Source organism: Phoenix dactylifera, chromosome 18 (assembly GCF_051530095.1).
Source record: "Phoenix dactylifera cultivar Ajwa chromosome 18, Ajwa_hap1_PhDact_Kaust_v1.1, whole genome shotgun sequence".
Lineage (NCBI taxonomy): Eukaryota > Viridiplantae > Streptophyta > Magnoliopsida > Arecales > Arecaceae > Phoenix > Phoenix dactylifera.
Window position 1 is genome coordinate 14,070,037 of NC_143207.1, and position 25,932 is coordinate 14,095,968.

Below are 25,932 nucleotides of genomic sequence, written 5' to 3' on the forward strand. Positions count from 1 at the left end.
TATTTCCTTAAGAAGATATACCTTCCAAGGAGGTTGAGGCTATAGGGACGCCTCGGAGGGATTTCCTTGTCCCTCGGGACCTTCATGTAGGAATAAGAAATGTTGAAGGCATAAAATTATAGTATGTAATATATTTATATATATTATATAGAATTGGTGAACTATGAGGTTTGAATTAGGTTCAGTTTAGAAATAAGACCCATGTTCCATTACAATACATGAGTGAGTCAAGTTTGCTGTTGAATAGGGGATTTATGGCTTAAGGATCCAATGAATGGAAGAACAGGCCTAGAAGCCATAACCATCGATCCAAGCAACGAAGGGCTGGAATCATTCAATCATCAATCTATGAAGCTATATTTGGAAACCTTTGTTAGAAGCTCTTATAGCATTCATTCTCAATCCTATGTATAAACATGAAAATTAGCTCTACAATATGGTTCACATATGGCACAACATGGTCAACCAGTAGCCATCGTAACTATGAAAGGTTATCAGGTTAAGCAACCTCTTTAAGCACAACTTGAAGGCCTTGAAGATCAGTATGATTTCCAACTCAACAGATTCTAATAAAAATAGACCTAAAGAGTACATTCAAAAGGCATAAAAGCAAGGTCCGCCGAATCAGTACCAGGACTTGTACCGGTCGGTGGCCGGTATGGTACCGTGGCCAGTACAAGTAGGGCACGCCGGTTTCGTACCCGCACGTCCATTTTTTTTGAGTTTTTTATAATATTTAATTGGCAATCACTCTTTTTGAACTTTTTCAATGATTTTAAGTCTAATTTGATTTTTTTTTGGTGTTTTCTTGATGTTTCTTGATTTTTTTTGATATTTCTATAATCTCGGTTTAACCTAAATGATGCATCTTATTGTTTCAAAATGATATAAATCATAAAATGATTAGTGAGATGTTGCAGCTACAAGGAACAATATAAAATATTCTTAAATCAAGAAACGACATAAAAATTATAAAATAATACAATCAATTACATAAATTTAAAATACAACATACTGATATCTAAAATCATGTCGAATGGCGATGGCTTTCAAAGATATCTGGATATCAGCATAGTCAGAAGGCACATCAACCCACTCCTCTAATCAAGCGGCGGCGTAGACTTGCACGTTTATCTCGTAAGAAATGCGCATCGGGTTATAAGCGCTGTCGGATCTCTCGCTGAAGCTCTGGCTCTGAGAGGTGTCTTCTGACTGATAATACGGCTGTGAAGGAGCCCATCCGAATATGTCGACAACAAAATTCGACTCGTAAGATGCTCCAGACTGCGTAGGATAGTGCCATCGGAAAATGTCTCAGACGCACCATATCCATATTCGTATGGGTCATAACCTGCCTGTGGTTACGAATAATAGGATCTAATATATGACTCGAAACCCTATATGTCTATGAATTCTACTTTACGTGTGAGGTCATCTGCAGCCAAGGTTCGCCGTACCAGTACCGAACCCCGTACCGGTGCCGCACTAGTATAGGCGTACCGAGTGTCGGTACGGTACCGTACGCTCGGTACTGACCGTACCGACATTGGTGTACCAATACCGGTACCCATCGGTACGGGTACGGTACGCTCGGTACCGACTGGTACCGACCGGTACAGCGAACCTTGTCTGCAGCTGCATCATGCCTTCCTGAATGACCTCGAGCAGCCCATGTTTTATATGCAATCGTATCTTTACGGACTCTACCACATCGTGCACCATAGTCCCTATCCCGTGTGCTACATATATTTTTCTAAGCCTTTGGGCATGCATCAAAGATTATTTATTTCTTTATTTTTTTTAAATTTAGGCCTAGGACACTATGCGCATGATCGCATCGAAACTTGAATGAATAGACACCATTTTTTTATGGAGAGTAAGTTGCATGCCCCTAAATATGTTTATGATTTTATACTTATTTAATTTTTATAAATTTTAAAAATATTATTATTTTAATCTTAAAACATATTTTTAATTTTTAAAAATTATATATAATTCAAAAATTAAAAATTTTTATGTGATCGTGTAGATCGTCCATAGATCTACAACATATAACAAAATCAAGCCCACATCAAAAAATTTCATATGATCTTTCTTTATTTTGTAATTTTCGGGCTATTTTTTCAAAGCCAAAAACAATGAGGGAATAAGATGCACCTGATTTAGGCTTTTATCTTTCTGCTGAGCTGCTGAATTGGCGAGTTTTTTGATTGTTTAGGAAGGACAAGCTGCTGAAATCTCTTCACCTCTTTCATTTGTTGTTGGGGGCCTTTCCAATAGCAATATGATACTTTAAAAGCATCAGATTAGTTCATAGTGACAATTCAGTTCGAAACCGAGTTGACTCGGGACGAACTGGCCCGATTCGCACCGAGTCTGCACTGAACCGGCCGGAATGATTCGCACTGAGTCTGCACTGAACCAGCCGATTCTGGTCGGTTCAAACCCTTTCCGCCCGGTTTCGGCCGATTCAAACCCTTTTCACCCGGTTCCGGTCAGTTCGGAACCAGTTCCAGCTGGTTTGGTACGAGTTCCAGTGGTACGGGGCCGGAACCTAAAATATAAGAAGAACCGATCCAATGTCGCACCAGGCCGGCTCGACACTGCCCAAACTGGGCCGAACGATTTTGCACCGGGTTGGCTTGGTACTGCCCGAACCGGGTGGTTCGGCCCGATTCGGCAAACCATGCATAAAAGAAAGTGTCACACAACTCCAACTATGGTAAATCCAAAATTAACCTTCAAACATTTTTAATAGATTTTTATAATTGTTTGTTGTATACAACTTGATGTGTTCAACAAAATGCATCCTTTTTTTCCAATATTGTTGTTGTTGCAAATAAATGGGTCTAAATTAACACAAACCTAGGTTCCACATCTTAAATTGTCCGTATTGGAGATGGGCTCATGGACCTCTTGATATTTAGATTCTCGACTTATACCAAATTGGGATCTCATAGGGACTAATATAGAAGTTCAAGTATAGGAACCAATCAACACCATAGTGTTGATGACAACCTTGAAGCTCTAAGAATCAATTCATCATTAACACATACAAGTTCATAGACTAGCAAACCATATTTAATATCAAACTAATACATAAGAATGCTTTGGACTGCAACAGGGCAATTTATGATAGTTTAAGACATAAACAATATTTCTCACAAGGTTTAAGGCTCAGTATTGGTACCCAAAGCTCTTTGGTACCAGTACAGTACAGTACCAACAAATGATATATCGTACCAACAAGTAGTATGGACCAACAAACGATTTACTGACTTCACTTAGAAATCACAAAATTAAAAAGCGGCCAGATCCCTATTTCGAATGAAACAGAGGATCCGGCCGCGGCCTTCCCCTCCTACTCGGGCGTCGGCCTCCGATAGCCCTCCACCACCCTCCTCTCTCCCTCCCTCTCCCTCTTCACCCCCCCCCCCCCCGCTTGCTCTCTCTTTCCTTCTTCTCCCTCTTCGGCAACGGGTTTTGTTTTCGTTGCTGAAACTGTCCCGGTCTGCTGCTGGGACGGCTCAGTACGACCAGACTGCTCGATTCGGGGCGGTTCCGTTGACCCTAAGTATGGTCATTGGTGCTAGAATAGCAATGGTGACCCCAACTATCATATGTTGGTATGATACAGTAACAGGACACATACCAAGTACCAATCTATCACTAGTATTGTGAGGATCCGTGCGGGCGTGTGTTTAGTCCCACATCGGTTATTCGCTGGGTAGATCTTGGGTATTTATACAAGATCAAGAAACCTAAATAATAACTTCCGGCTAGCCATTTTAGATGAGATCCTCGGTTGTGACAAATGATATCAGTGCGGACCCGGCTCATAACCTATGTGGACTAGGGGACACTGCAGCATGGATCCATTGGGACTGACCACGAGCCAATCGTGGTGTTTGTGATTAGATTTGAATAGATATGAACCCTTAGCTTGACGAGGACGTCAGGGCTTGAACGGGGGGAGTATGTGAGGACCCGTGCGGGCGTGTATTTAGTCCCACATCGGTTATTCGCTGGGTAGATCTTGGGTACTTATACAAGATCAAGGAACCCAAATAATACCTTCCGGCTAGCCATTTTGGGCGAAGTTCTGGGTTGTTACAAATGGTATCAGAGCTTAGGTTTCAGATTCCTAGGGATTGTATTTGAAATAGTCAGATGGAGCTTAAGTTTTAGGATCTTTAGGATTCGTCAGAAAGTTTGAGAGATGGGTAGACATTAGGCCATTAGATGAAGGCATTTATTTGCTTTTGTTATTGATAAATTTGAGTTATTTTATCATAATTTTGAAATGCTAAAATTAGACTGCAACCTAATTATGGTCGTAACCAAAGTGTGAATGAGCTACTCTAAGAGTTTTCTTGGCAGAGCAACTTGTATTTCAAGTTATGATTAATTAGATTTTGACTAAATTAAGTGAAGGAATATTAATCATGAGTTATTATCGTGCAATGTAATTATTTGGGAAGTTTAACTTGATATCAGGCACTGTGAATATTGCTTCTAGTTGAAGTTAATTATTTTGGTAGCAATTTAAGATTCATCTATAAAAAGATGTTTAAAGCTTGGACTAGAAAATATTCATTGAAATCTGTATGTGGATCATGCATGGAGCTCGTATATAGAAGGAAAATATACTTTGGGATGAGACTTAATAATTCTTATTTGGCTCTACTTGAGACTTAAAACAATTAAGATTGATATTTTGATGGAAAGTCAATTAGTAATCTTGAGAATATTGGTGGATTTAAATATTTTTTTTGGGTTGGTCGAAAATAGGACTTGCTTGATTTAGAAAAGTTCTTGATGCTTGAAAGAAAATAAAAAATAAAAATAAAAATAAAAATCATTGAAAAGTATAGTATTTTTGATTTTGATCGATATGGATATCATTGTGTTATTAGTAAATTCTCTAAGTCCAGTAGATTTACAAGATCCTGAAATGTTTGCAGTATTACAAATAAAAATATTTTACTTATTTGAGGAGTTGATCTCAATGTAAAATCATAGAGTTTATATCTTTGTGGAATTTCTTGTAAATCTTTGAACCAGATTATTAGATTCTTGTTAGTTAAATATTTATAAATCAAGGCTATGAGTTGATTATGGATTTTGTATCACCGTATGAGAAATGCAAGGGGGATTTCATGAGAGGCCAAAATAAGTTTAGCCTAAAAGAAAAGATTCGGGATGATTAAATAAGCTCCTTAGTAAGTTAATCGATCGAGAATCTTTTAATTATCGAAGCTTCGAATAAATATCAACTTGTATAATAGAATTGTTAAGGAAAACTAGAATTGGCTTAGTTCAAATTTGGATCTAGAATATGATTGCTTGATTATATGATGGTACAAATACGATAACTATCTCAAGGGTTAATCATGATCTAGTGTACTTGGGAAGCAAGGATAAAATTTTGTTTGGATATTAAAAAAAAAAAAAAAAATTTTGCTGATGATGTGGGATCAATAAGAAAGTTTGGAAAATATTGATCAGAGTTGCGCAGCGAAAGTATGATGGACTGAGTCAATTTAAACTGGTCAAAAATATTGACTGTGTTTTGGTAACATGTTATTATGAAAGACTATGTTGTTCAATAATGAAAGATTTTGTTAATAAGGGAAGGTGTATGCTATTGATTCTCAGGTCAATCATGATAAGATTATGTTATCTCTTGGATAGACTTTGCTATTTTTGGGTATGCTAAGAAAAATTTGAGGATATCATGACCAAGATTGGTTGATTATTGATTAAATATGGTCTAATTTGTTAAGTATCGGAATAAACCATGCATTATTTGCTTCCATCTTATGATTTATAAGTTTAAGTTAAAAGCTTTGCGACATATTGAATCATAGTATCAATACTTTGCCTTTCCAGACTTGCTTTTGTGATTTGATGCAAATCATTTTTGAGATAAATCGTTGCTACCTAATGATCATCAGTACATGTTCATTTTGCGAATCATATTCTTAGCAATATAATGATTTGACTCTAAGGTTGGTCATTATCTATTGTGGGATCTGCTCCTTACCATAATATGAGCATCAAATTCATTTTATTTCAAGTTCTATCCCAAACACAACTAATTTTAATCAATCCTATTGTGAATCGATCCTGATCCGATCTCGAGTGAACATGCATCAAGATGATAATTTCAGTCTGAGATTTTAGTTAGTCACTTATCTAGTGTTAATCTTGCGAGTTTATATGAAAGTTTTGATAATTGATCTAAAGCTATCTATCACTGATTTTGACCGAGGAGAACGAGATCTTGGATTTGTATTACTCAATAGGCTGAGCATTTCTAAATTTGAAAGGCCTAGATCTCTCAAATTTCGAGGACGAAATTTTCTTAAGGAGGAGAGAATGTGAGATACTGGGCTGAAGCCGGCAGCCCCAGCCGACTTCAGCCCAACGCCTCTTTTGGAAGGGGCGTAGCAGGGGATCGCGTCTGCGATCCCCTCCTTCTTCTTCGGGCGCAGAGACGCCGCGGGCATCCCGCGGCTGCACCGCAGTCGTCCCGCGTCCACCTCGCGGCCGCACGCACGGCCGCTGATTTCGCCTCCGCCGCAATTCCCGCAACGGAGAGCCGTTGAAATGGGGTGATAAAACCCCCGTTCCTCCTCCTTCGGAGATCACCCGAGCCCTCCTCCCTCTCCTCCATCTCCTCCTCCTCCTCTTCCCTCCTTCCCTCCTCCTCCTCTCCTTGGTGACCGGCGTGCCCTCCCGGCCGAGTACTGTCCGAAACCCCGTCGCGAGTCTCCCCTGTTTTGAAATCTTCTTCCTGTCGGAGAGCCCCACGGCCATCGCCGCCACTTGACCGCCGAACTGAGCCACCTGCGGCTGGGATCCGCCGCCTCCATCGTCCACCGGTAGGCCTCTTCTTTGGCTCTTCATTTCGTTGCCATTTACCTTTGATTTCTCCTCTGTTTCGGCCCTACAAACCGAGATCATCTCGGTTGCCCTCCTCCCCGTTAGCCGTCGCAGCGGCCGGCTGGCCGTCAACCGAGGGGTGGCCTTCGGCCACCTAGCCAGCCCTCTCCCCTCTCCCCTCTCCCTTCTCTTGGTACCCATCTCCCCTGTCCATGGGGAGTTTGGGGAAGATGAAGGCCCATCGTGGGCCGAACTGGGCCAACTTGGGCCTGGTTCACTGTGGGCCCAACTTAGGCCCAGTTCAATAGTGTTGGGCCCAGATGGGCCATAATCTTTTGTGGGCCCAAATCGGGCCCAGTTCAGCCTAGTTCGGGCCCTATTTGGGTCGTACCCTTTTGTGGGCCCAGTCCAAATATGAAACCCGAACCCAAACCCGAATCCGGAATCCGAACCCATTTGGCCAATAAATGAAATTTTGTAGATAAGCCCTTGCCAGTATATTATTTCACAAAAAGGGTATTCTGTAATTTATGTTTGGTCCCTATAAGAAAGATTATTACATAAGGCTCCCCAAATATATTTGATTGGTCCTTCCACTAAAGTTTATTATAGAACAATACCCTATAATTAAGTATTAGTCCCTGCAATAAATTTTATTGCATAAATGAACCAATTAGAAGCCAACTTTGGGGGCCCTATTTAGCTGGGTCTATGTGGGCCCATTGGACCGTGCCCAATATGGGCCCTATCTGGCCATGCCCATTATGGGCCAACTCTGGACCCTGTTGGGCCGTGACCAATAGTATTATTTTTGGATTTTGCTTAGCTCTGAAATTAATAAGGAATTAATTAAATTTAAACAGGTGAACCTGATCCGTCTATCTGAAGTAGGAATCAAGCGAGAAGAGGTAAGTAACTTAATACTTCAAGTGTGATTTCTAAATTATTTGATAAACTGATTATGTTTTGACATATATTTTGTATTCAGTAAAATGGGTCAGGCATGTTAAATTTTATTTGAAAATTTTGTTATATGCTCTGAAATCCGCAAAATATAACTGGATAATTTATGAAATCTATTTTTCTGTATATATGCATTCTCAGCATGGCTATGATCTGTTCTGTCCTGTTCTGGCCCCGCCAATGGGGATTATACGTTGGCCCTGTCGACTTGTAATCTGTGAGGAACCGGTTTCGACACCGTACCACCGGTGATTAGAATAGTGGTATTTGGACACCGTACCACCGGTGCTTAATAATAGTGGTGTTTGGCACCTTGTGCAACCCATGCCACTGGGTTACGTGGCCGTAGCCCATTATGTTGAGATTCTGATATTATGTTTTCTGAAAAATGATAATAAGTTTTGAAAACAACAAATGATGTTACTTATGATTTATTCCAGATATTATCCTGCATTTGATCTGATATGTTCTGACCCCACTTTGGGGTATTTTGTTGCTTACTGGGCTAGTGTAGCTCATTATTCTATTTTCTTCATTTTTCAGATCCAGAGGCTTGATCTCACGGGATTGAGGAGTGCGTTAGATTTTCCGACGATTTCTTCAGTTATTGGCATTTTAGTTAGTTTAGTTTGGACATTTGAATTATGTTGGCATATGTTATTTTGGAGTTTTGTGAGTCCGCTTTTGAACAATTTAAATAATTATGTCAGTTTTGAATAGCTGTATCTGCTTTGATATGATCCGATGCCTAGCCCGCCCGTGCGGCCCGCCGTGCGGGCGTGCGGCGTCTGCCGCGCCTCGGGCTCGGGGCGTGACAGATTTGGTGGTATCAGAGCCTATATGAATAGATATGAACTAGGAGACACTGCAGCACAGATCCATTGGGGCTGACCACGGGCCAATCGTGGTGTTTGTGATTAGATTTGAATAGATATGAACCCTTGGCCTGACGAGGACGTCAGGGCTTGAACGGGGGGAGTATGTGAGGATCCGTGCGGGCGTGTGTTTAGTCCCACATCGGTTATTCGCTGGGTAGATCTTGGGTATTTATACAAGATCAAGAAACCTAAATAATAACTTCCGGCTAGCCATTTTAGATGAGATCCTCGGTTGTGACAAATGGTATCAGTGCGGACCCGGCCCATAACCTATGTGGACTAGGGGACACTGCAGCATGGATCCATTGGGACTGACCACGAGCCAATCGTGGTGTTTGTGATTAGATTTGAATAGATATGAACCCTTAGCTTGACGAGGACGTCAGGGCTTGAACGGGGGGAGTATGTGAGGACCCGTGCGGGCGTGTATTTAGTCCCACATCGGTTATTCGCTGGGTAGATCTTGGGTACTTATACAAGATCAAGGAACCCAAATAATACCTTCCGGCTAGCCATTTTGGGCGAAGTTCTGGGTTGTTACAAGTATGGTACAATACAGCTGTTATAAACTAGTACAACATGGTACTTAAATCCTTGGCTCCTTACTATCTAGTATCATTCTTTAGATGGATTTTATTATACAGAGTTGTACTTAATTTGAATCTTTTGCTTCTACTTTATGTTATGACCAAAATTTCCATATTGAAACACGTTTTTCCCCATGTTGCCAAGATTCTTTTCGAGTCCAGGAGAAAGGGATCTTATTATATAGGCTAGCCAGTTGAAAGGGTTTAAAATGCATCCCAAAGAGGTAACTTTTTGTACATATAAATTGGCCTTCAAAGTTTCATGATTTAGAACCCTTTTTATTTAATATTGCCTAGGAAAAGAATATGGTACTGATTTACAGAGTTAAGAACTCAGTCAAAAAAATGTCCTTGAACTCTACTGAATCATACTCAATCCCTTCTAGTGAAATCCATAAAGACTAGACAAGATTGCAAGTATGAGGTAGCATATAGTTGGTTTCATCAAAGAAAAGACACAAAATTCTGCAAATTGTGGTTGCACTATAAATTAATCTGAGTGGAAGCATAATTTATTATACATTGACAAGTTTTTGGTGCAATTGATATAATGATTACTTTTGTAGTATCATAACATAATTTAATCAGGAGTGGCATTGCCTGGAGAGAATGAAAGCTGCAATGCACAATACTAGCATGGTCACAGTATAAAAAGTAACTAGTAAGACAATGATGCTGCTTGAGCAGAGTTTTTCTTCATTCTTTCTATTGCAGATTCTATATGTAGAGGTCTATTGTTGAAGATACCTTTAGCTACTCCTTCAGGAGAGGACCCCACTATCCCACCTAAATCTGCAAACCTATTTAGAGTTGGCTTATACACCTACAAACATAAAATCAAACAAGCATAAACTAGTAAGTCAATGAAAACTAGAAAACTTTCAATAAAAAGTACATAAGTATCAGAAAATTATACTAGCTTTGTAGCACATTATTGATGATTTACACATAATAGGTTGTCCATGCTGAGTATACAGAAATGAAATGTAGGTGATACAAAATAAAATGTTTTATAAAGAAGTGAGCGAAAATTTAACACAATTTATATGTCATTATTTTTCTCAATAGCATCTAATTAATTATTTGGTATGGTATATGCCAATTTAAAACAAACTTAAAGGGTAATTAAGTACTCATGCTTCCATCTAATATTCTAGGGCACCAAACCAGGAGTTAACCTTTTGAGATTTAATTAATTTGCTGTAGCAGAATAGCGCCTCACAATGAATTCAAATCTTCCATGACAATAAGCAAATTTTAAATATCATATGAGAATAGATGATCAGCACGAAATACCTAGCACAACTCTAGATGTATGTATAACCGCATAATGTGCAAATCAAATAATTAGCGACATAAGGAGTTTTTCTGCAGAATGCCTACTCCAAACATCTCATTCAACCTAACTTGATACCATCTACTAATATATAATGGAAAATGCTCTGAGGCCAGTCAATGCCGCTGGCCTCAGAGCTTGAAGCCTCTTTTTTCCCCTCAAAGGCCCACATGTTTTGGATTTTAAATGATAAAATATATTTTATGCTACTTTGGTTCAGTGGTGTTTTCCTCATAACTGTTCTCTCCTCACACCAACTGCAGTTGTAGGACTCCCACATTGTGCAGCATTTAGGGCAGTGAAATCAGCTATGATTAATAAATAATGCACCCCACAACCATCTAAGAAAAAATCCGTCATGGATCTGATATCGGATGGTTAGTATGCTAATTTTAATGGAAATATTGGTTTCTTGTCAAGGCTGTGGGACCTAAGATAGGACCCCAAGTGGGGGAAAGGAAGTGTCAAACTTTGGCAATTCCTGAACTTCATACATCTATTACATTGAGGACATTTCAGCATTTTTATCAGAAATATGTAGGTAACATAAAGCATGGAACAAGGCTTGCCGTCTCGATACAAGACCCCGTACTGGTACCCTACTGTTATACTGTTATAGGGTCAGTTCAGTGTATTGAGTCTCGGTTCAGTACCAAAATGATAAAGTACACTCGTATAGGGCGGTATGCACTGATACAGCAAACCTCATGGAGGGCTCTAATCCTGTTAGATCCATGATTGCTTTTTTATTTTGATAGCATATTACTTGATAATTCATAAACGGATAGCTTTCTTAGTAAGCACCCTTATTGTATCTATATTTTAGAGCAAACAAGAGGGTTGTATCCCAAGGTCCGCAGAACCGATACCAGGCACCGTACCGGTTCTCTGGCAGCACAAGTCGGTAGGGGCCGTGTCAGACCTATACTAATAGAGGAGAGGGCACAGTACCGTGGGAGAGAGAAAGAAAGAGAGAGAGAGAAAGAGAGAAGGGGTAGAGAGGGAGAGAGACGGAGGGATGCCGGCGGAGGCTGGCCTTCACTTAAAAATCGCAAAATTTTGTAAGCTGCGGCCGGACCCCTGTTTCGTTCAAAACTGAAGAATCGACCGCGGCATCGCTTCCTGCGGCCTCCGCCGGTGTCCCACCCTCTCCCTCTCCCTCCCTCCTCTGCTTGCTCTCTCTTTCCTTCTCCTTCTTCGGCTCCGACAATGAGTTTCGTTTCCATTGTCGGAACCGTACAGGTGAGCCACCGGTATGGCTCGAAACGGCCAAAACCGACCGATTCGGGACGGTTCCACCAACCCTGGTTGTATCTATAAAACAAGCTCCTACTTTTCTATATTGTACTTTCATGATTTATATATCTAATATTAGAATATTCATATTTTCATGTGTCTTATGACTGATCTCCAAATCTTGAAGCTACTATGACTTTTCCTAAAACAAAAAAGATTAACATGTTATCATCCTTTGTTTTCCACACGCATGTTCTTCCAAAAGAAAATTTCAGAGAGAGAAGATGGGTGGATGGAAATAGCATAGAAGCCCAAGAAGCTCTTAACTGAAGAGAAAGTGCATAGCTGACTTATGAATCCTAGATAGAATATGAATCTATTAAGGATAGATGGATACTATATGAATTATCAGGTTTCAGGTGGTCTCATCCATCTAACAGATCCTATTGTTGTTTTGAGCATTCTTAGGAGTACTCTAGTGGAGCCTATTAAATCAAGATTTGAAATTTTGGTTTTGGTTTCAGTTTTGGACAAGTTCGTAGAGTTTCGGTTACAATAGTTTTGGTGATTTTGGCATACTTTGGAGCTCCAGAAAAGCATGATGTTAAACTACAAAAGGTCAAAAACAGTAAATTAGGCATCCCTACCAGTCAACTAGCATTCTAGGTTCCAAAAATGGCTCCTCTCTTGACCAAAGTCGTCTTAGTAGGAACATGACATCAATTCAAAATGATTGATAGAAAGTTGATAGCACTCGTAAAATATTCTTGAACATGAGCGGATCTACTTGTCATTCACAAAATGATGGACTAAAGGCCCAAAGCTTGATGATTGAAGTTGTTAATTAGAAGAGATTAAAGGGAAAAGCAAGAAACAAATGAAAGATATACATGATAAATTGAAACAAGAATAACAGAATAAAAAAGAAAGCTCTAGTAAAATGGTATGTTGGAATAGCTACATCATTTGAAGAATTAGTAGCTAAGCCACTTAAATGGCAGTATCATCTACCTTGAGGCTTAAGCATGAAAAAAGTTGCTGGCAGACACTAGATCTTTATAGGTTGTCAAAGTTTCTAAGGAATAAGACCCATAAGGGATGTAATGATGGATCAAACAAGGATATCATGATCCAAGAGGATCATCGGACTTAATGTGGATCATTTTGGCTTCTATAGGAGGACTGGACAGGGTTCAGAAGAGAGATCCACCACATCAAAAAGTAGAATCACGTGCAAACTTCTGGAGGCCATAGCATGCCCATACTATATCAATTGAGCTCTTTTTTCGGAAATTAGGTAACTTTTCGAGCTATACGATGTGGCACCCACCCTTATAAAGGGTACTGTGCACCAAGCAATCAGGGCCAAATTCCATCATTTGGACCCCAAAATTGCTGGTCAAAGAAAAAGTTTCCTTTTCAAAATAGACTTTAACTAGCCATATCTTCAAATATAGGAAGATTAGTTGGAGCGGTTTAAGGCAAGATCAATGTAGAAGTCAAGATCTACCTTCTGCATGATTTTAGCTTTTTTATGATTAATCATGTTAATTTTGGGAAACCTATGTTCTCTTTCAATTAGAAAAGGAATTCGACCTGAATTGTGCAAGGATGGCCCTCACAAGTATAAACATAAGCTGTTTATCTCAGTTTGTTATTCTTTGATAAAAGAAAAGAGGAGCAAGACCCTACTTTCACCAATTTTCCTACGTTTTCTAGATTTTCTTAAAAGATTCAAGTTGAGCTGGTTGAGAAAATTAATTTCTTCTCCCTAATCGGATAGAAAATTAAAATGAATAATAAAATAAAATAGATATAAAGAGGATGGGCAAAAAGAATTCCCATGAGTCAATGTAGAGGAAATACTAAAGAAAGAACAGAGATAAGCTTAAGACTACAAAAGTTTGTACAAAAATCATCTTATATAATATAAGGTGCATTTAAAAAGAAAAAGACAGTATGAGAGAGAAAGTCATATTGAACTAAAATGACTGTCAATCTCAGTTCTTAGTTCACAGATGGCATACATAAGTTAATTATGTATTGCATTAGTTACATTAATTGCATTGGGGAGATCATCCCTTGTGCAATATTTGAAGAACCCTCTGTGCAAAATTTTGCTTCTATGCTGATGTTATTTAAAGCATCAAAATTAAACCTAATCAAAATCAAAAGAATCTATATAACATGTTAAGTAACAAATGCAGCATCAATGTATTCTCAATCAACAGCTCCTAACTGCTCAAAAACTTGAAACTTCAGGAAACCCATATAGAATTTAACGGAAAGAATTCTTACATCGTAAGCAATGATGTAGAAATTTGACCTTAGCAAATGTGTTGCCATGCCAAAACCCATTGCTCCAAGACCAATAAAACCAATTCTTTTTACACCTTTGGATGTCACAGAAAGTTGCTCTGCTAGGTGACCAGGGTTATAGGACTTCTGATTAGCTGCATCTCTAATATTAACTCCAAACATTTGTTCCCAGATCTGTGTGAGAGTAATGAGACTATGAGAGACTAGAGATACAAGAGTATATTTTGACAACCCAACAAATTCAAGTAAAAATTCAACAGCCTATTGAAAAAGCAATAACAAATATATTGTGATTCACCTTCCATGGTGAAGCAGAAGCAAAGTCTCCACAAGTACATGAAGAGGCTGCACAAAAGTGGTGTACAAGTGAGAAATGTAATGCATAAGCATGTTTCATTTCGAGATCAGGCATTTGAAGAAACTCTGTTCAAATTTGATTAGTAACTAATATCCAGTACCCTGTATTAACTGCTGATATGCAATGACCAAAAGTGGAAGAGGAAATGTGACTGCTTTGGCCATGTCCAACACAAATCCCTTATTTCATCAGAAATGGAAAAGAAAGTGAGTTAAGCAGAAAAACATAAGCATATCAACCTTAAGCAATAAACACTAGTACGTGTACAGCTTGGTAGAACGGTAACAAAGCCAACTTAATGGGAAACAGCATGAATCGATTAAAAGAGTAAGCTAGCACGCATAACATACATTTTGTAAATGGTTATAATATTTTTCTCATAGCACAGTTACTTTCCAACATTTTAGAATCAAAGCCAAAGAATGCTGAACCAGTCCGTGCCAGCCGGTTCAGCCCGTACCAAACCGGTACCGGCGCCGACCGGTCTGGTTTGGCATTAAAAAACGGTTCCCCGGAACCAGCCGGTACTAGATGCATACCGGACGGTTCCGTCCGGTTCGCATCGGTTCACCGCAGCGCGCCGCGCGTGCTCTGTTATGCAGACCGATTCGGTAGACGACCGGTATGCCTATTGGTACCGGTTCAGCATACCTTGATTAAAGCTCTTAAAAAGCTTTTGATACAAGAAGAATAAAAATTTGATCTCCAAACTGACATTCGAGCAGCCATATTTCACTTTTTCTGATTTTTTTTGCCACACTAATGGCATACTTTTAGCAATTTGAAATTTGAAGTTAATAACTTTATAATTGACCATCGGTTTCAAGATGCATAACACTCTAATCTAACTCCACACAAGGGACTGATATTTTAACACAAATAGCAAGCATATTTTTGCTATGATGAGTTGAATTGCGCTCTCTAGCTTTAGGTTCAGTCTGTCTAACCACTAAAAACAATGAATTGAATGATAGGAAGAACAAAAACTACCACATATTATTTTGAATTGGGTAGACGTTTGCTTTTCATGATAGCTTCAATCCCAGACATAAGATGGCACTACACTAATGGATAATAGTTTCCAACCAACAGTATCTTCAAAATAAAAGGAGAGCATCTGAAATTTTCCCTGACCTCTATAATATATATTTATGACATGCAAGTAGACTTGACCTCTACATATAAAGTAATTTTTTTCAAAAATGTTAGTTGGGTAGCTATGCAGGCTAGGCCTCAAGCACCCCTTTAAGTGTTAGGCAGCCCATATAGGTACACAACTCTTAGTGGGTGCTTGGGCAGCTGCCTAGCCCAAGATGAGCATCGAGGGCAGGCCCAACCAGTCTAAACTCTAAACTGGTAGAACAGGTCAGGTTAATAACTGATCGATTTCTAACTAACAGTACTCGATTCATCTAAGTTATAACTCCCCCCACCAACCTCTCCTCTCCAATATTATCCTCAGTTTGTCCAAGAGAGGAAAGGAAAGTAGGAGAAGGTTTTTCCAACGAGAAGAAGGGCAGCAGGAGCTAGTAATGGCACTAGTAGCTGCAGCAGCCATCAGGGAGGACTGACCGCCTAAGAATTATTTTTATTTTTCCTTTCATTCTTTGTTTTATTCTTCTCTCTTTTCCCCTTTCTTTTCCTTCAGTCACCAGGAGTTAGTGCTATGCCAGATTTTGTCAACTGTGGCTTCTCCTGTTGTCTTCAGCAGTTGCTGTTGACAACAGTTGCTGCTACAGGTGTGGCCACTGAGGTCAGAAGTGGCTTCTCCTGCTGCTGCTTCTATCAGCAGTGGTAGATGCTGCTGTTGTAGCATTAAAATGCTGGGCACCAGCCTAGGTGCCTGGAATGCCTGCGTGCTAGGTATGCACCTAGACACCCATCTCCCATATATTATCCTTTAAAACCTTAGACTACCTTTTCTGTAACGAAAGAATTGGATGGCTGACATTAGCGATTTTGATGACAGTCAAAAATGGAGCAATTTCAACTTATATGAAAGCCAGCATGCTAGTAGCTGAAATCTCGTACCTAGGTTGACATGCCCACTCTGGACATGCATGCACAAACAAGCAAACAAACACACATGCAAGCATTCACATGAGTGTACACACTTCAATCAACTCTATCCATTCCTAAATTAATTTTGTGCTATGTTTTCTTTTTGCTATATTCTCAGATTATGCTTCACGTCGTGCTACTAATAAACATTGAAAAGTTCTATGTTAATCTATAATCTTTTATATAGTAATATCTACTCTTATCTAGTTTCTAATATTCCATGATTGCAAGACCCCTACTCCTACTCTCAGATTAGCTTCAACTCCCTCTCCCAGTTCAAATTACCAAGTTTACTACTGTGATCAGAATTTTGGATGTTGGTGAAGCTTCTAAAGTATGCATTAACACCCTCTCCCAGTTCAAGTTACGAAGGTCAGTGCTCAGAAGTCAGAACAGAAATTTCAATATTGATGAAGCTTGATAGAAAGATAATTACAATTTACAACATTATGAATTGTCCAAAATAAAATCTAAATCTTTATTCTTCCTCAGATTATTCCTAACCAATGTTGTAAAGATCAGGATCACATCATAAAAGTAGAGGAGGTTAAATCAAATTTAATCATGCATTGAAACACGAGTTATAAGATCTTTTTTACAATTTCATCTAAATTATAAAAATACAAAATAAATGTAATAATTGGGGGAGGGGGAAAGAATACTCAAACAAATAAAGAAAAATGTCATACATATAAGAAGTCATGTTTCCTCCATAAACCCATACATAGCGTCATAGCGATAGCATGCCTAATGGAATAAATGACAAGTCTACTTATTCATGATATTTGTTATACTACTTATAATTAAAATTATATAGAATATTTATCTTAAGAAAAGAACTGGGATTTAACAAATGGCTTCAAAATACTAAATTTTCCTTTTGCTTTTGACTCCATGAACAAAACTTTTTCCCTCAACTTTTAGAAGTTGGAAATAGTGACAGGCCCACAAATTTTTCATGCTCAAAGTTTATGGTGATAAACAGATAATTCTAGTATATGGTCAAATAAATTATAGATAGTGGATTTCCACATGGATTAATACGTAACTAACACAATCAAGCTGGATCTTGAGATTCAAGGGATTGGATGTTTCGTAACATGGATCCAGATCTTATGGCATTTAATGGCCTCGATCCAAGAATCAGATCCAGATCACTTTGGCCATATTGATACAACTTGTAGATCTTGATCATGGATCGTAAGATTTTGACAAGAATGTTCCTAACCAAGAAAGCACCAAAAATTTGCACAATCTTCCTATAACTTGAGAAGCCCTAAACCTTTTTCAAACAGAAATCCTAGAAAACCTACACTTTTTCATAAGGCAAAGTTATTGCAGAACCAAAAAAGCATTTTATTTTAATAGTCTTGGCAATTTCGGACATTCATCTTGGACTCCTATTTGAGAAAACAATCTTTTTCAAAGTGGTCAGCAGTTAATAGAAGCTTCTCTTTATCATCACCATAACCTTCCACCTAACCTTCCACCTGGACCATAGTAGACTAATTCTAAGGGTCTGGTGGACTACAATTTAAATTTTCATCAGCTACTTCAGAGTCTCATCAGTCAAATGAGTAGAATAAAATTATCAATTATGCATTTTTAGATAGGCATTTAATCATCTTTATAAAGGATGTATGCAATAAGCATCCCTATTATATCTCAAACTCTCATAACAGGATAATGAGTTGACTAGTTATCAGTGCTACCGATCCCATCTAAGGAAATGTATAACAGATGCACAGTGTACAGCCTTATCTCTTTAGAAAAGAAGTCTAGTAATAGACATGCAAGGAGTACAATGCGCTTCGTAAATAATAATGTGACTGCACACACAAGCGAGTGAGACTATCAAGCCGGTATGTTTAGGCACTCATAAATCCATTACATATACATACTATCAACAAAGAGAAAACTGTTAATATGGTTGCCATCAACAAGCATTATCTCATGATTCCCATCAATCTAATGTGAAGCTAAAGCCCTTCATTCTCCCCAAGGACTAAAACCTAAACCAAAGCAACCTATCAGAATGCCTTCCCAGAATTTCCATTTGAGTTTCCCCAGGTCTTCCTCTTCTCTGTTTTGACTTTTCAAAATTCAAATAAATTTGAGTATCTTCCTTTACATAGTCTTTAACAACCCAAGGCCCCACCCATAAAGGTCAGCCAAAAGATATTATTTGGACTTCTTGGCCTGTTATAAGTACCCAAGATCTCCCTAGTGCAAAACATTTCACATGACATTCAGGATTACGGATGTCTTGCCCATCCGGAACTATTTCCTGACCCGTCCTGTCTCGACACTCAAGATGAAGGAACACTTCGACTAGGATTTAGAACCTTACAAGAGTGTATTTAGTCCCACATCAATTGTGTACAACTTCCTTCTAGCTAACCATTTTCAACCATGCCCTAGATTGACACATAAGTTGGATACATACTAAGCATGTGGGGCCAGGCCACAGTGGTAGACTAGAAATGATGCTATAGTCAAAGACTCAAAGGGTTATTAGGTGTAAAGGTAATCAATTTAGCTAGACTTATCAAACCTCATGAAACCTAATAACTAAGTTGGAAGAGACATGAAAAAATAATATTGCAATGATCATGAGATGTAAGTCCCTCTATGTGACAATGCAACCATTTGCACTGACATAATAACAGCCCACAGTCCTTGTGATAAATGGTAATATTATTAAACCCATAACGGTGCATATGGTGCATCCAAGGGCTATTGGCTTTGATCAAACATGAAGAAACTCTTTCTCCAAGAAACATTTTTCAAAATGAAATGTATATTAATCATGGTTTCATTTTTATACAAAAATAAATTCATCAAAACTCTTTATTTAAATGTCTAATCCATGCTAACCATCCAAATAAGTAGTTGTTCCTTCATTTAGCTTCTGCCAATCCTCTATACGAATCATGTACATCCAATCAGCCACCAAACAAACTCTATTTGAACCTACATAGCTTGGCCATCATAGTGACAACAACTCATACTAGTCCACATGGATCACTCAAGTCACAAGACATGAAAAGGCTATTACATTATCAAGAACGTGGTCTATTCTAACAGCGCAGTTTTATCAGATATGTTCTCAGGTCAGCCTGTCAATGTCATGACACACCTGAATGTTGGTATGGAGTCACTACTCCAACATCTAAGAAAGGTTTCCACCATCTTATAGTTATCATCCATGGTTGGTAGTTGTATGAATTAGATCTCCCAACCATATCCATAAATATGGTAAATTTAAGGAACAAGATGCTAGAATCTCATTCTCTCTCGATTACCCAAAGCAACCGACTGAGATTCCTACAATGTCTCTATGCCCTGTTATCTGTAAATTAAATATAATGCCTGTATATGCATACTAGAGAAAAAACAAACAACATTACCTCATTGTGATCTAGTACATCAATTTCTGGCTTTGTTAGGGCCAATGTTTTAAGTCTTGGCAGCAAGCATGGTATGTAGGGTCGGTTCAGCCTGTACCGGACGAGTCCAGTTTGGCTGTGGAAAACGGTTCCGGCCCTTTCGGGGTTGGAACTAAGGGATAAATCCACTATACCGGTGCGAACCGGACCGGTTCGCATCGGGGCAACGCCCCCGTGCGCAGTTCCCTGCGCTGGGCAGCGCGCTGTTCCCCGCGCTGTGCAGCGTGCCCGCAGGGGCGCGTGACAAGAACTGCACGCGGCACTGGGAACCATGCCTGCGCATGGTTTCCGCGCACGAATCCGCCAGCAGCACTCCTGCGTGGGGCCTTTAATGCCACAAAGTGGCATTTAAGCCACTCTGTGGCATCTAATGCGGGCGCGCGCGCACCGGCAGACCTTTTTTTTTCTTCCACGACGCCCCTCTATTCGCCTTGAACCGGTACCGTACCGGTCCGATAGGCGACCAGTACGCCTATTGGTTCCAATACGGCATACCTTGGTATCAACTGCCATACTTGTAACATATTGATACAATATGATATGGTATACCCCATACCAACACATATTACACCATTGAAGTCAGCACAGCACCCATTCCATGTAATGATACAAGGGCATGCCAAGCCTTTGTACCATCGTTGTACCATATTGGTTCTAGAGGCAGTAGAATACAGCCCACACCACACAATATTAATCAGTACTTAAAATCATGATTAAGGAATTACTTCCATCAAATAGTCCATACCTCTCCGTCTGAGAAATAAATAGACTATATCTTACATCAACTAAAAGCTTACCATACTAAAAACACAATATGATCCAATCCAATACATAGAGTACCTTATAGTAGAAAGGCAAAGATATGTGAAACATAAATAAGTATGGTATTGTGTTACTCTCAATCAGCATAAACATGCATCTTGTGATATGAAAGAAAGGAAAAACATATACACCATCATATAAGTGGCAAATGTCTTGAAACAAGAAAAAAAACACCGACTATCATCTAGGGCATTAAGAAATGTGATTACTAAATACAATATTATATTTCAAATTACCCAAACCATATAAGGTACACAATTAGATAATGAATTCTTACCACATTTTTTACTAGAGTGCTCAAAGATTTTGTCAATAAGTGGTCACCACTCAACAATTTGGGAACTGTATCCACAAAGATCCTACACAAATACAATTCATTTATGATATCACAAGCAAACTGACCAAATTGTTTGAAAATCTTAGTGAGTGAAGATATATAAAGAGAAAATAGAAACAGCACAAAACTAGTTATTTGGATGGCCTCGAGCATGTTGACATTGACTACAAGGTTTCTCTAGGGATAAGTTAGGTGCCAACCAACTTTTTTTAGTAAATTATTGCAAAAATTGGCTATCCAAAGTGGGTGAAGGCATCAAGTTTATCAACATTCTACATATAAATTATAAAGGGAGAATCAACTCAATATTTCTTCATTTGACATTAATGAAAATTTGTATCAAATTTTGACAAGCTTTCATGAGCCAAGTACAAGGCATTTCTCTCATGGCATTTTGAAGTGATTGCAAAATTTAAGAACAATGCATAATCAGCATCATAGCAAAAGAAAGAGAACAAATACTACAAAAATGGTACATCAGCTTGGTGCATCTTGCTGACTTTAGCGGAGCTTTAGTTTATCTCATCTTACTTCGCTGAATTAAAACTTAATGCAGGAATTTTGGGATACTATAGCCTTGACTAACTTTAAGCAGCAAGTTTCATCTATTAAGATGCAATCCTATTTATTAATCAAGGAATGTTTGAGACTGCTCTACAACAAATTCTCAACCTGATATCATTAACTCCTAATTAGTGTCCAATTTCTGGCCAAACAACTATTGGCAAGTGTGGGGAATAAGCCTAGAAATCTGGTTAAAAAGTAAGAAGACCCAAAATCATTTATAACTTAAAATTACAATTGCAACCTTAAATTGGCCTTTCAAAATATAGATTTGCATAATAATTATCACTTTGGAAGAGAATTTTAGAGAAGAGGATCACCAAGACTTCTAATTTAGATAATTTACACTGTTTATGCCCCAAACTTTGCTCTTTCAAGAGCAAAAAGGTGGCAAAAACAGAACTACCCAATTTCATTACACAATCAGTAAAATGGAAATGAGCAAGACCAATACATGGTCCACTGTCAGTCTAAAGAAAGAGAAAAGGAGGGAACAAATAGAAGGGCATATAAGGAAGCGGGAGGAAAAGAAGGCCCTAGAAACCTAACAAAAATACAAAAAACCAGCATCACACAACTGCTTCACAGCCAACAGATGAAAGAGGCTTGATCCCTGAAGTCAAAGTCCAGTGCTTAAACACAGCTGGCCCTAAGAAGAAGAATGCCCATTAGTCATCAGAGTATGTCATAAAGATGGAGTGAAGGAGGAAAAAGCCCCACTCAAGCACTTTAGCTACCATCCAACATGTCGGAAGACCCCAGAAACAGGCCAGATAAAGTCAATGACCCCAAATATCCTCATCTTATGAAATTGACCAAGATCTGACCCAGCTAAGGAAGATCATCACATTTCTCTCCTTCAACAATAACAGGCACATCCCAAAAATAGTCATATTCCATTCCATATGCTAGGGTTGCCAGATATTTTCTTAATCACAACTAAGTCAATAAAGTTTTTACAAAGTTGTTCTTCAAAGAGAAGTAGACAACAATATTAATAATAAGATTCATAGCCCAAAAAAAGAGGTAAAACATGAAAAGCGCTCAACAGTCTCAACTCTCGAGCAAGGTCCACAATCTTGGTACCGGATATCATATCGGTACCTTATCGGTTCGGTTCGGTATAGTACAGTACGGCATACCTCTGTACCGAAATAACTATCCTACCTATTTTCTCAATTTTTATCTGGGTACGCCTCGGTACGGACTGATATGTACTTCGGTACGCCTCGGTACGGACTGATATATCTCGATACGGAGCAATACGCCTTAGTACAGACGTACGAGGCTTGTACCAACTTGAAGGTATGTTTCGTACCAGTTTTCTTCCATACGGTACAATATGCCCTGTACCGGGCTGGACGATACAATATGCCCCGTACCGGGCGGTACGCCGGATCTTGGTATCGACTCTCGAGCCTCTTCCATACAGCATACATGTAATGTCACTAGCATCCCATAAGCATATAGTTCATGAACTCAGATAAAATATCCCAAGAATCCTTAGCCTATCAACTAATTTTATAGTTCTGCCATGTTTTTATAACATGATCTTGTGCCATGTGGGTTTCTTAGTCTATAAAGACTTCACAATTTGCCACTCAAATAGCTATTATTTCCCCTATCGTTTATGAACTTATGCTATTAAGTTAGAAAGTATCCTGAATATGGAGAAGGGACAAGGAGATTGATCAAGTTTTTAAATATCATGCAATGGGCCTATCCTAGGTTTTCCATGGAATAGAACACCCCCATTCTGTCCCGGACCATTTCCTGATTCATCCCGTCGCGACATGTGGGTAGTGCCTTGTCTCAACACTCAGAATTGTGGGACGCCCCGCCGTCCCACTGGTATTTAAAACCTTGAGATTAACTATTCCCAGACAAACTCCTAAAATGACCAAATCTATCCCATCCCTTAAGTTAGCATTATAGAATAAACTTCAGAGATGGAAAAAAGGGTTCACATTTAGCAAAAATGAATACAACCCTTTACTTTGCATTCATGATAATAGCTAATGAAATGTAATCCAAGATGCTTAGTGCTGGTCTTTCTCTACTTTGGTAATAACATTGGAGAAGAGAAGTATGTAATGATATAATCACTAATAGGGGCCCATAGCCTAAATATGCATATACAAAGTAGAAGGTATTGTAGTAAGCGCGTACCACAAATTCGATTAAGGAAATTAAAAGAGCAAATTTCCTCCCTTAGATTTGTTGACAAAAGAATGATTAGTGATGAAAATATTTCTAGCATTGTTCAACCAAGTCAGATCAATGAAAACTGATAGCACCAAGACTGCTCCAAATGACAAAATTGATTCAATCCAAAATCCAACTGCGCAGTGACCAAGTAGTGATTCAATTATGGGAAGATTGGATACCATATTCAGCATTAATGGATAAGGTATTTTTTCTCAAATTAGTAGTAGCATAACCCTGGCATAACTATGGGATTTGTTTTCAAACATTTCCTTAATTTTGTGGGAGTTATTCAAGCAATTTATATGTATTGCTTTTGAATGAAGAAATTGGAGAAGCATACTTTCTATTTCATTAAATTTTAGCATAGAGGCTTGTATTTGGAAAGACAGAAATGTATTTGGATTCTTGCCATTCTTTCTAACTTTCTTTGAAAGAAAAAGAAGTCAAATAGGATATGTCTCAAAGAAAAACATAACCAGCAAATCTGGTTACCAAGAACTTCCAGCAGCATTTGAGATTATGTCATAGAGAATAGATGGATGAATTCCTGCTCGAACACCAAGAAATATTGCCTCCACCAAAGCAACAAGATGAATACCCTCAAGCAGATCATTTACCATCCGGATCTTTCTGCAAGCAAAGGAGAAAGTAAGAAAATTTTGATATGGATCAAAAAATTTAAATGTAAAAATAAGACGCCATAATTTATCAACTAGGCATATAGTCCCTTTTTTTTGAAAAAATGACCCATGCAGGTCCAACTAGGCAAATAGTCATCGGTCATCCCAATGAAAGCTAAAAGAAAACCAAAAAGTTTGGCCTGAAAATATATGTATACAGCCCAACGATATATTAGGAATACGTAGTCTGATGCTCAGAATGAGGAATACCTTCCAACACTAACTTCACCTTCATATGAAAAAACCTTTTCACTGATAGCTGCTCAAATGATCCAATAGTCAGATACATAGCTAAGATACAGTAAAAGAGGAAAGCATGAAGATTGTAACTCTCCAGCCTACAAATTCTGCAAGATTTTGATGCTGGAAGTGATTCTACCAGACAGAACAGGTCGAGCCCTCCGCATTGCAATTTGGCTTCCTGATGTGACAACCTGAGATGCAACCAGAAGTGTCAGCAATGCCACTAAATGGCATTTGTAAAGTGAAAAACAATAAGTGATCCTTGATAAGTGTTGCAATTCACGTAGCTCACAATATTTTTTCCTTTCAGAGGCTCCGAAACTCCTTGAAAAATTTGTGCATCGACAAGAACCAGATTCCCTGCCTCAACTGCACAATAAAAGAGATTAATAATTACATTATGTTGTGGAAGAAGTACATCAATAGAAGAATATGTGAACTCTTCTTATATATACATTTGAATAGGTATCCATAGCAATTTATTTTGAATCTCCAATCAGGCAATAATAATAATGAGATATTATTGTCATATTTGAACTTGCTCTCTAACATCAACAACCAATTTCCTGATCTCCAACCATACATCCAGATGTCAAGAATAGAATTAGATTGTTAAACTCATACAACTTTGACTATCCCATCAAACAAGATAAGCACAAATACATGAAAAAAAATGATGATTATGTTAAGTAGCAGCATACAGCAGCAGGGAGAATATGATCAGGGGTTACGATGGAACAATATGATGCATGGTATGCCGTACCGGCTCGAATTGGACAGTACGGGGCGTACTGTACTGTACCGGTTTGGCACTGGTACCGGTACGGATGGCATAACGACACTCGATACGCCAAAAAAATTTCATACCGTACCGATACTATGCTTGTGTGGCACCGGTACAGAGTCCGGTACCGAGACGGCGAACCTTGATATAATGGTTACCTAATTAAGTGACAACAGCTGAAATGTGCTAAATATACAAAAACGGAGAAGAATGAAACTG

The 25,932-nt window shown here is 38.7% G+C and overlaps 1 protein-coding gene across 5 annotated transcripts in view; it reads right to left on the minus strand.

Moving 5' to 3' along the window:
• The window catches only part of LOC103717358 (ketose-bisphosphate aldolase class-II family protein), a 75,962-nt gene that overhangs the window by 42,727 nt on the left and 7,303 nt on the right, over nt 1-25,932 (minus strand). For all 5 annotated transcript variants that reach the window (XR_015974729.1, XR_005507714.2, XM_039117701.2 and 2 more), the window contains 9 exons: nt 25,222-25,298; nt 25,066-25,120; nt 24,897-24,945; nt 24,499-24,636; nt 21,175-21,256; nt 14,666-14,744; nt 14,506-14,552; nt 14,187-14,381; nt 10,064-10,139 (listed from right to left, as the gene is read on the minus strand). Coding sequence is in view for 3 of the 5 variants with exons in the window: in XM_039117701.2 (XP_038973629.1) it covers nt 10,064-10,139; nt 14,187-14,381; nt 14,506-14,552; nt 14,666-14,744; nt 21,175-21,256; nt 24,499-24,636; nt 24,897-24,945; nt 25,066-25,120; nt 25,222-25,298 (798 nt within the window). In the remaining 2 variants the exon portion in view is untranslated. The remainder of the gene's footprint in view (nt 1-10,063; nt 10,140-14,186; nt 14,382-14,505; nt 14,553-14,665; nt 14,745-21,174; nt 21,257-24,498; nt 24,637-24,896; nt 24,946-25,065; nt 25,121-25,221; nt 25,299-25,932) is intronic.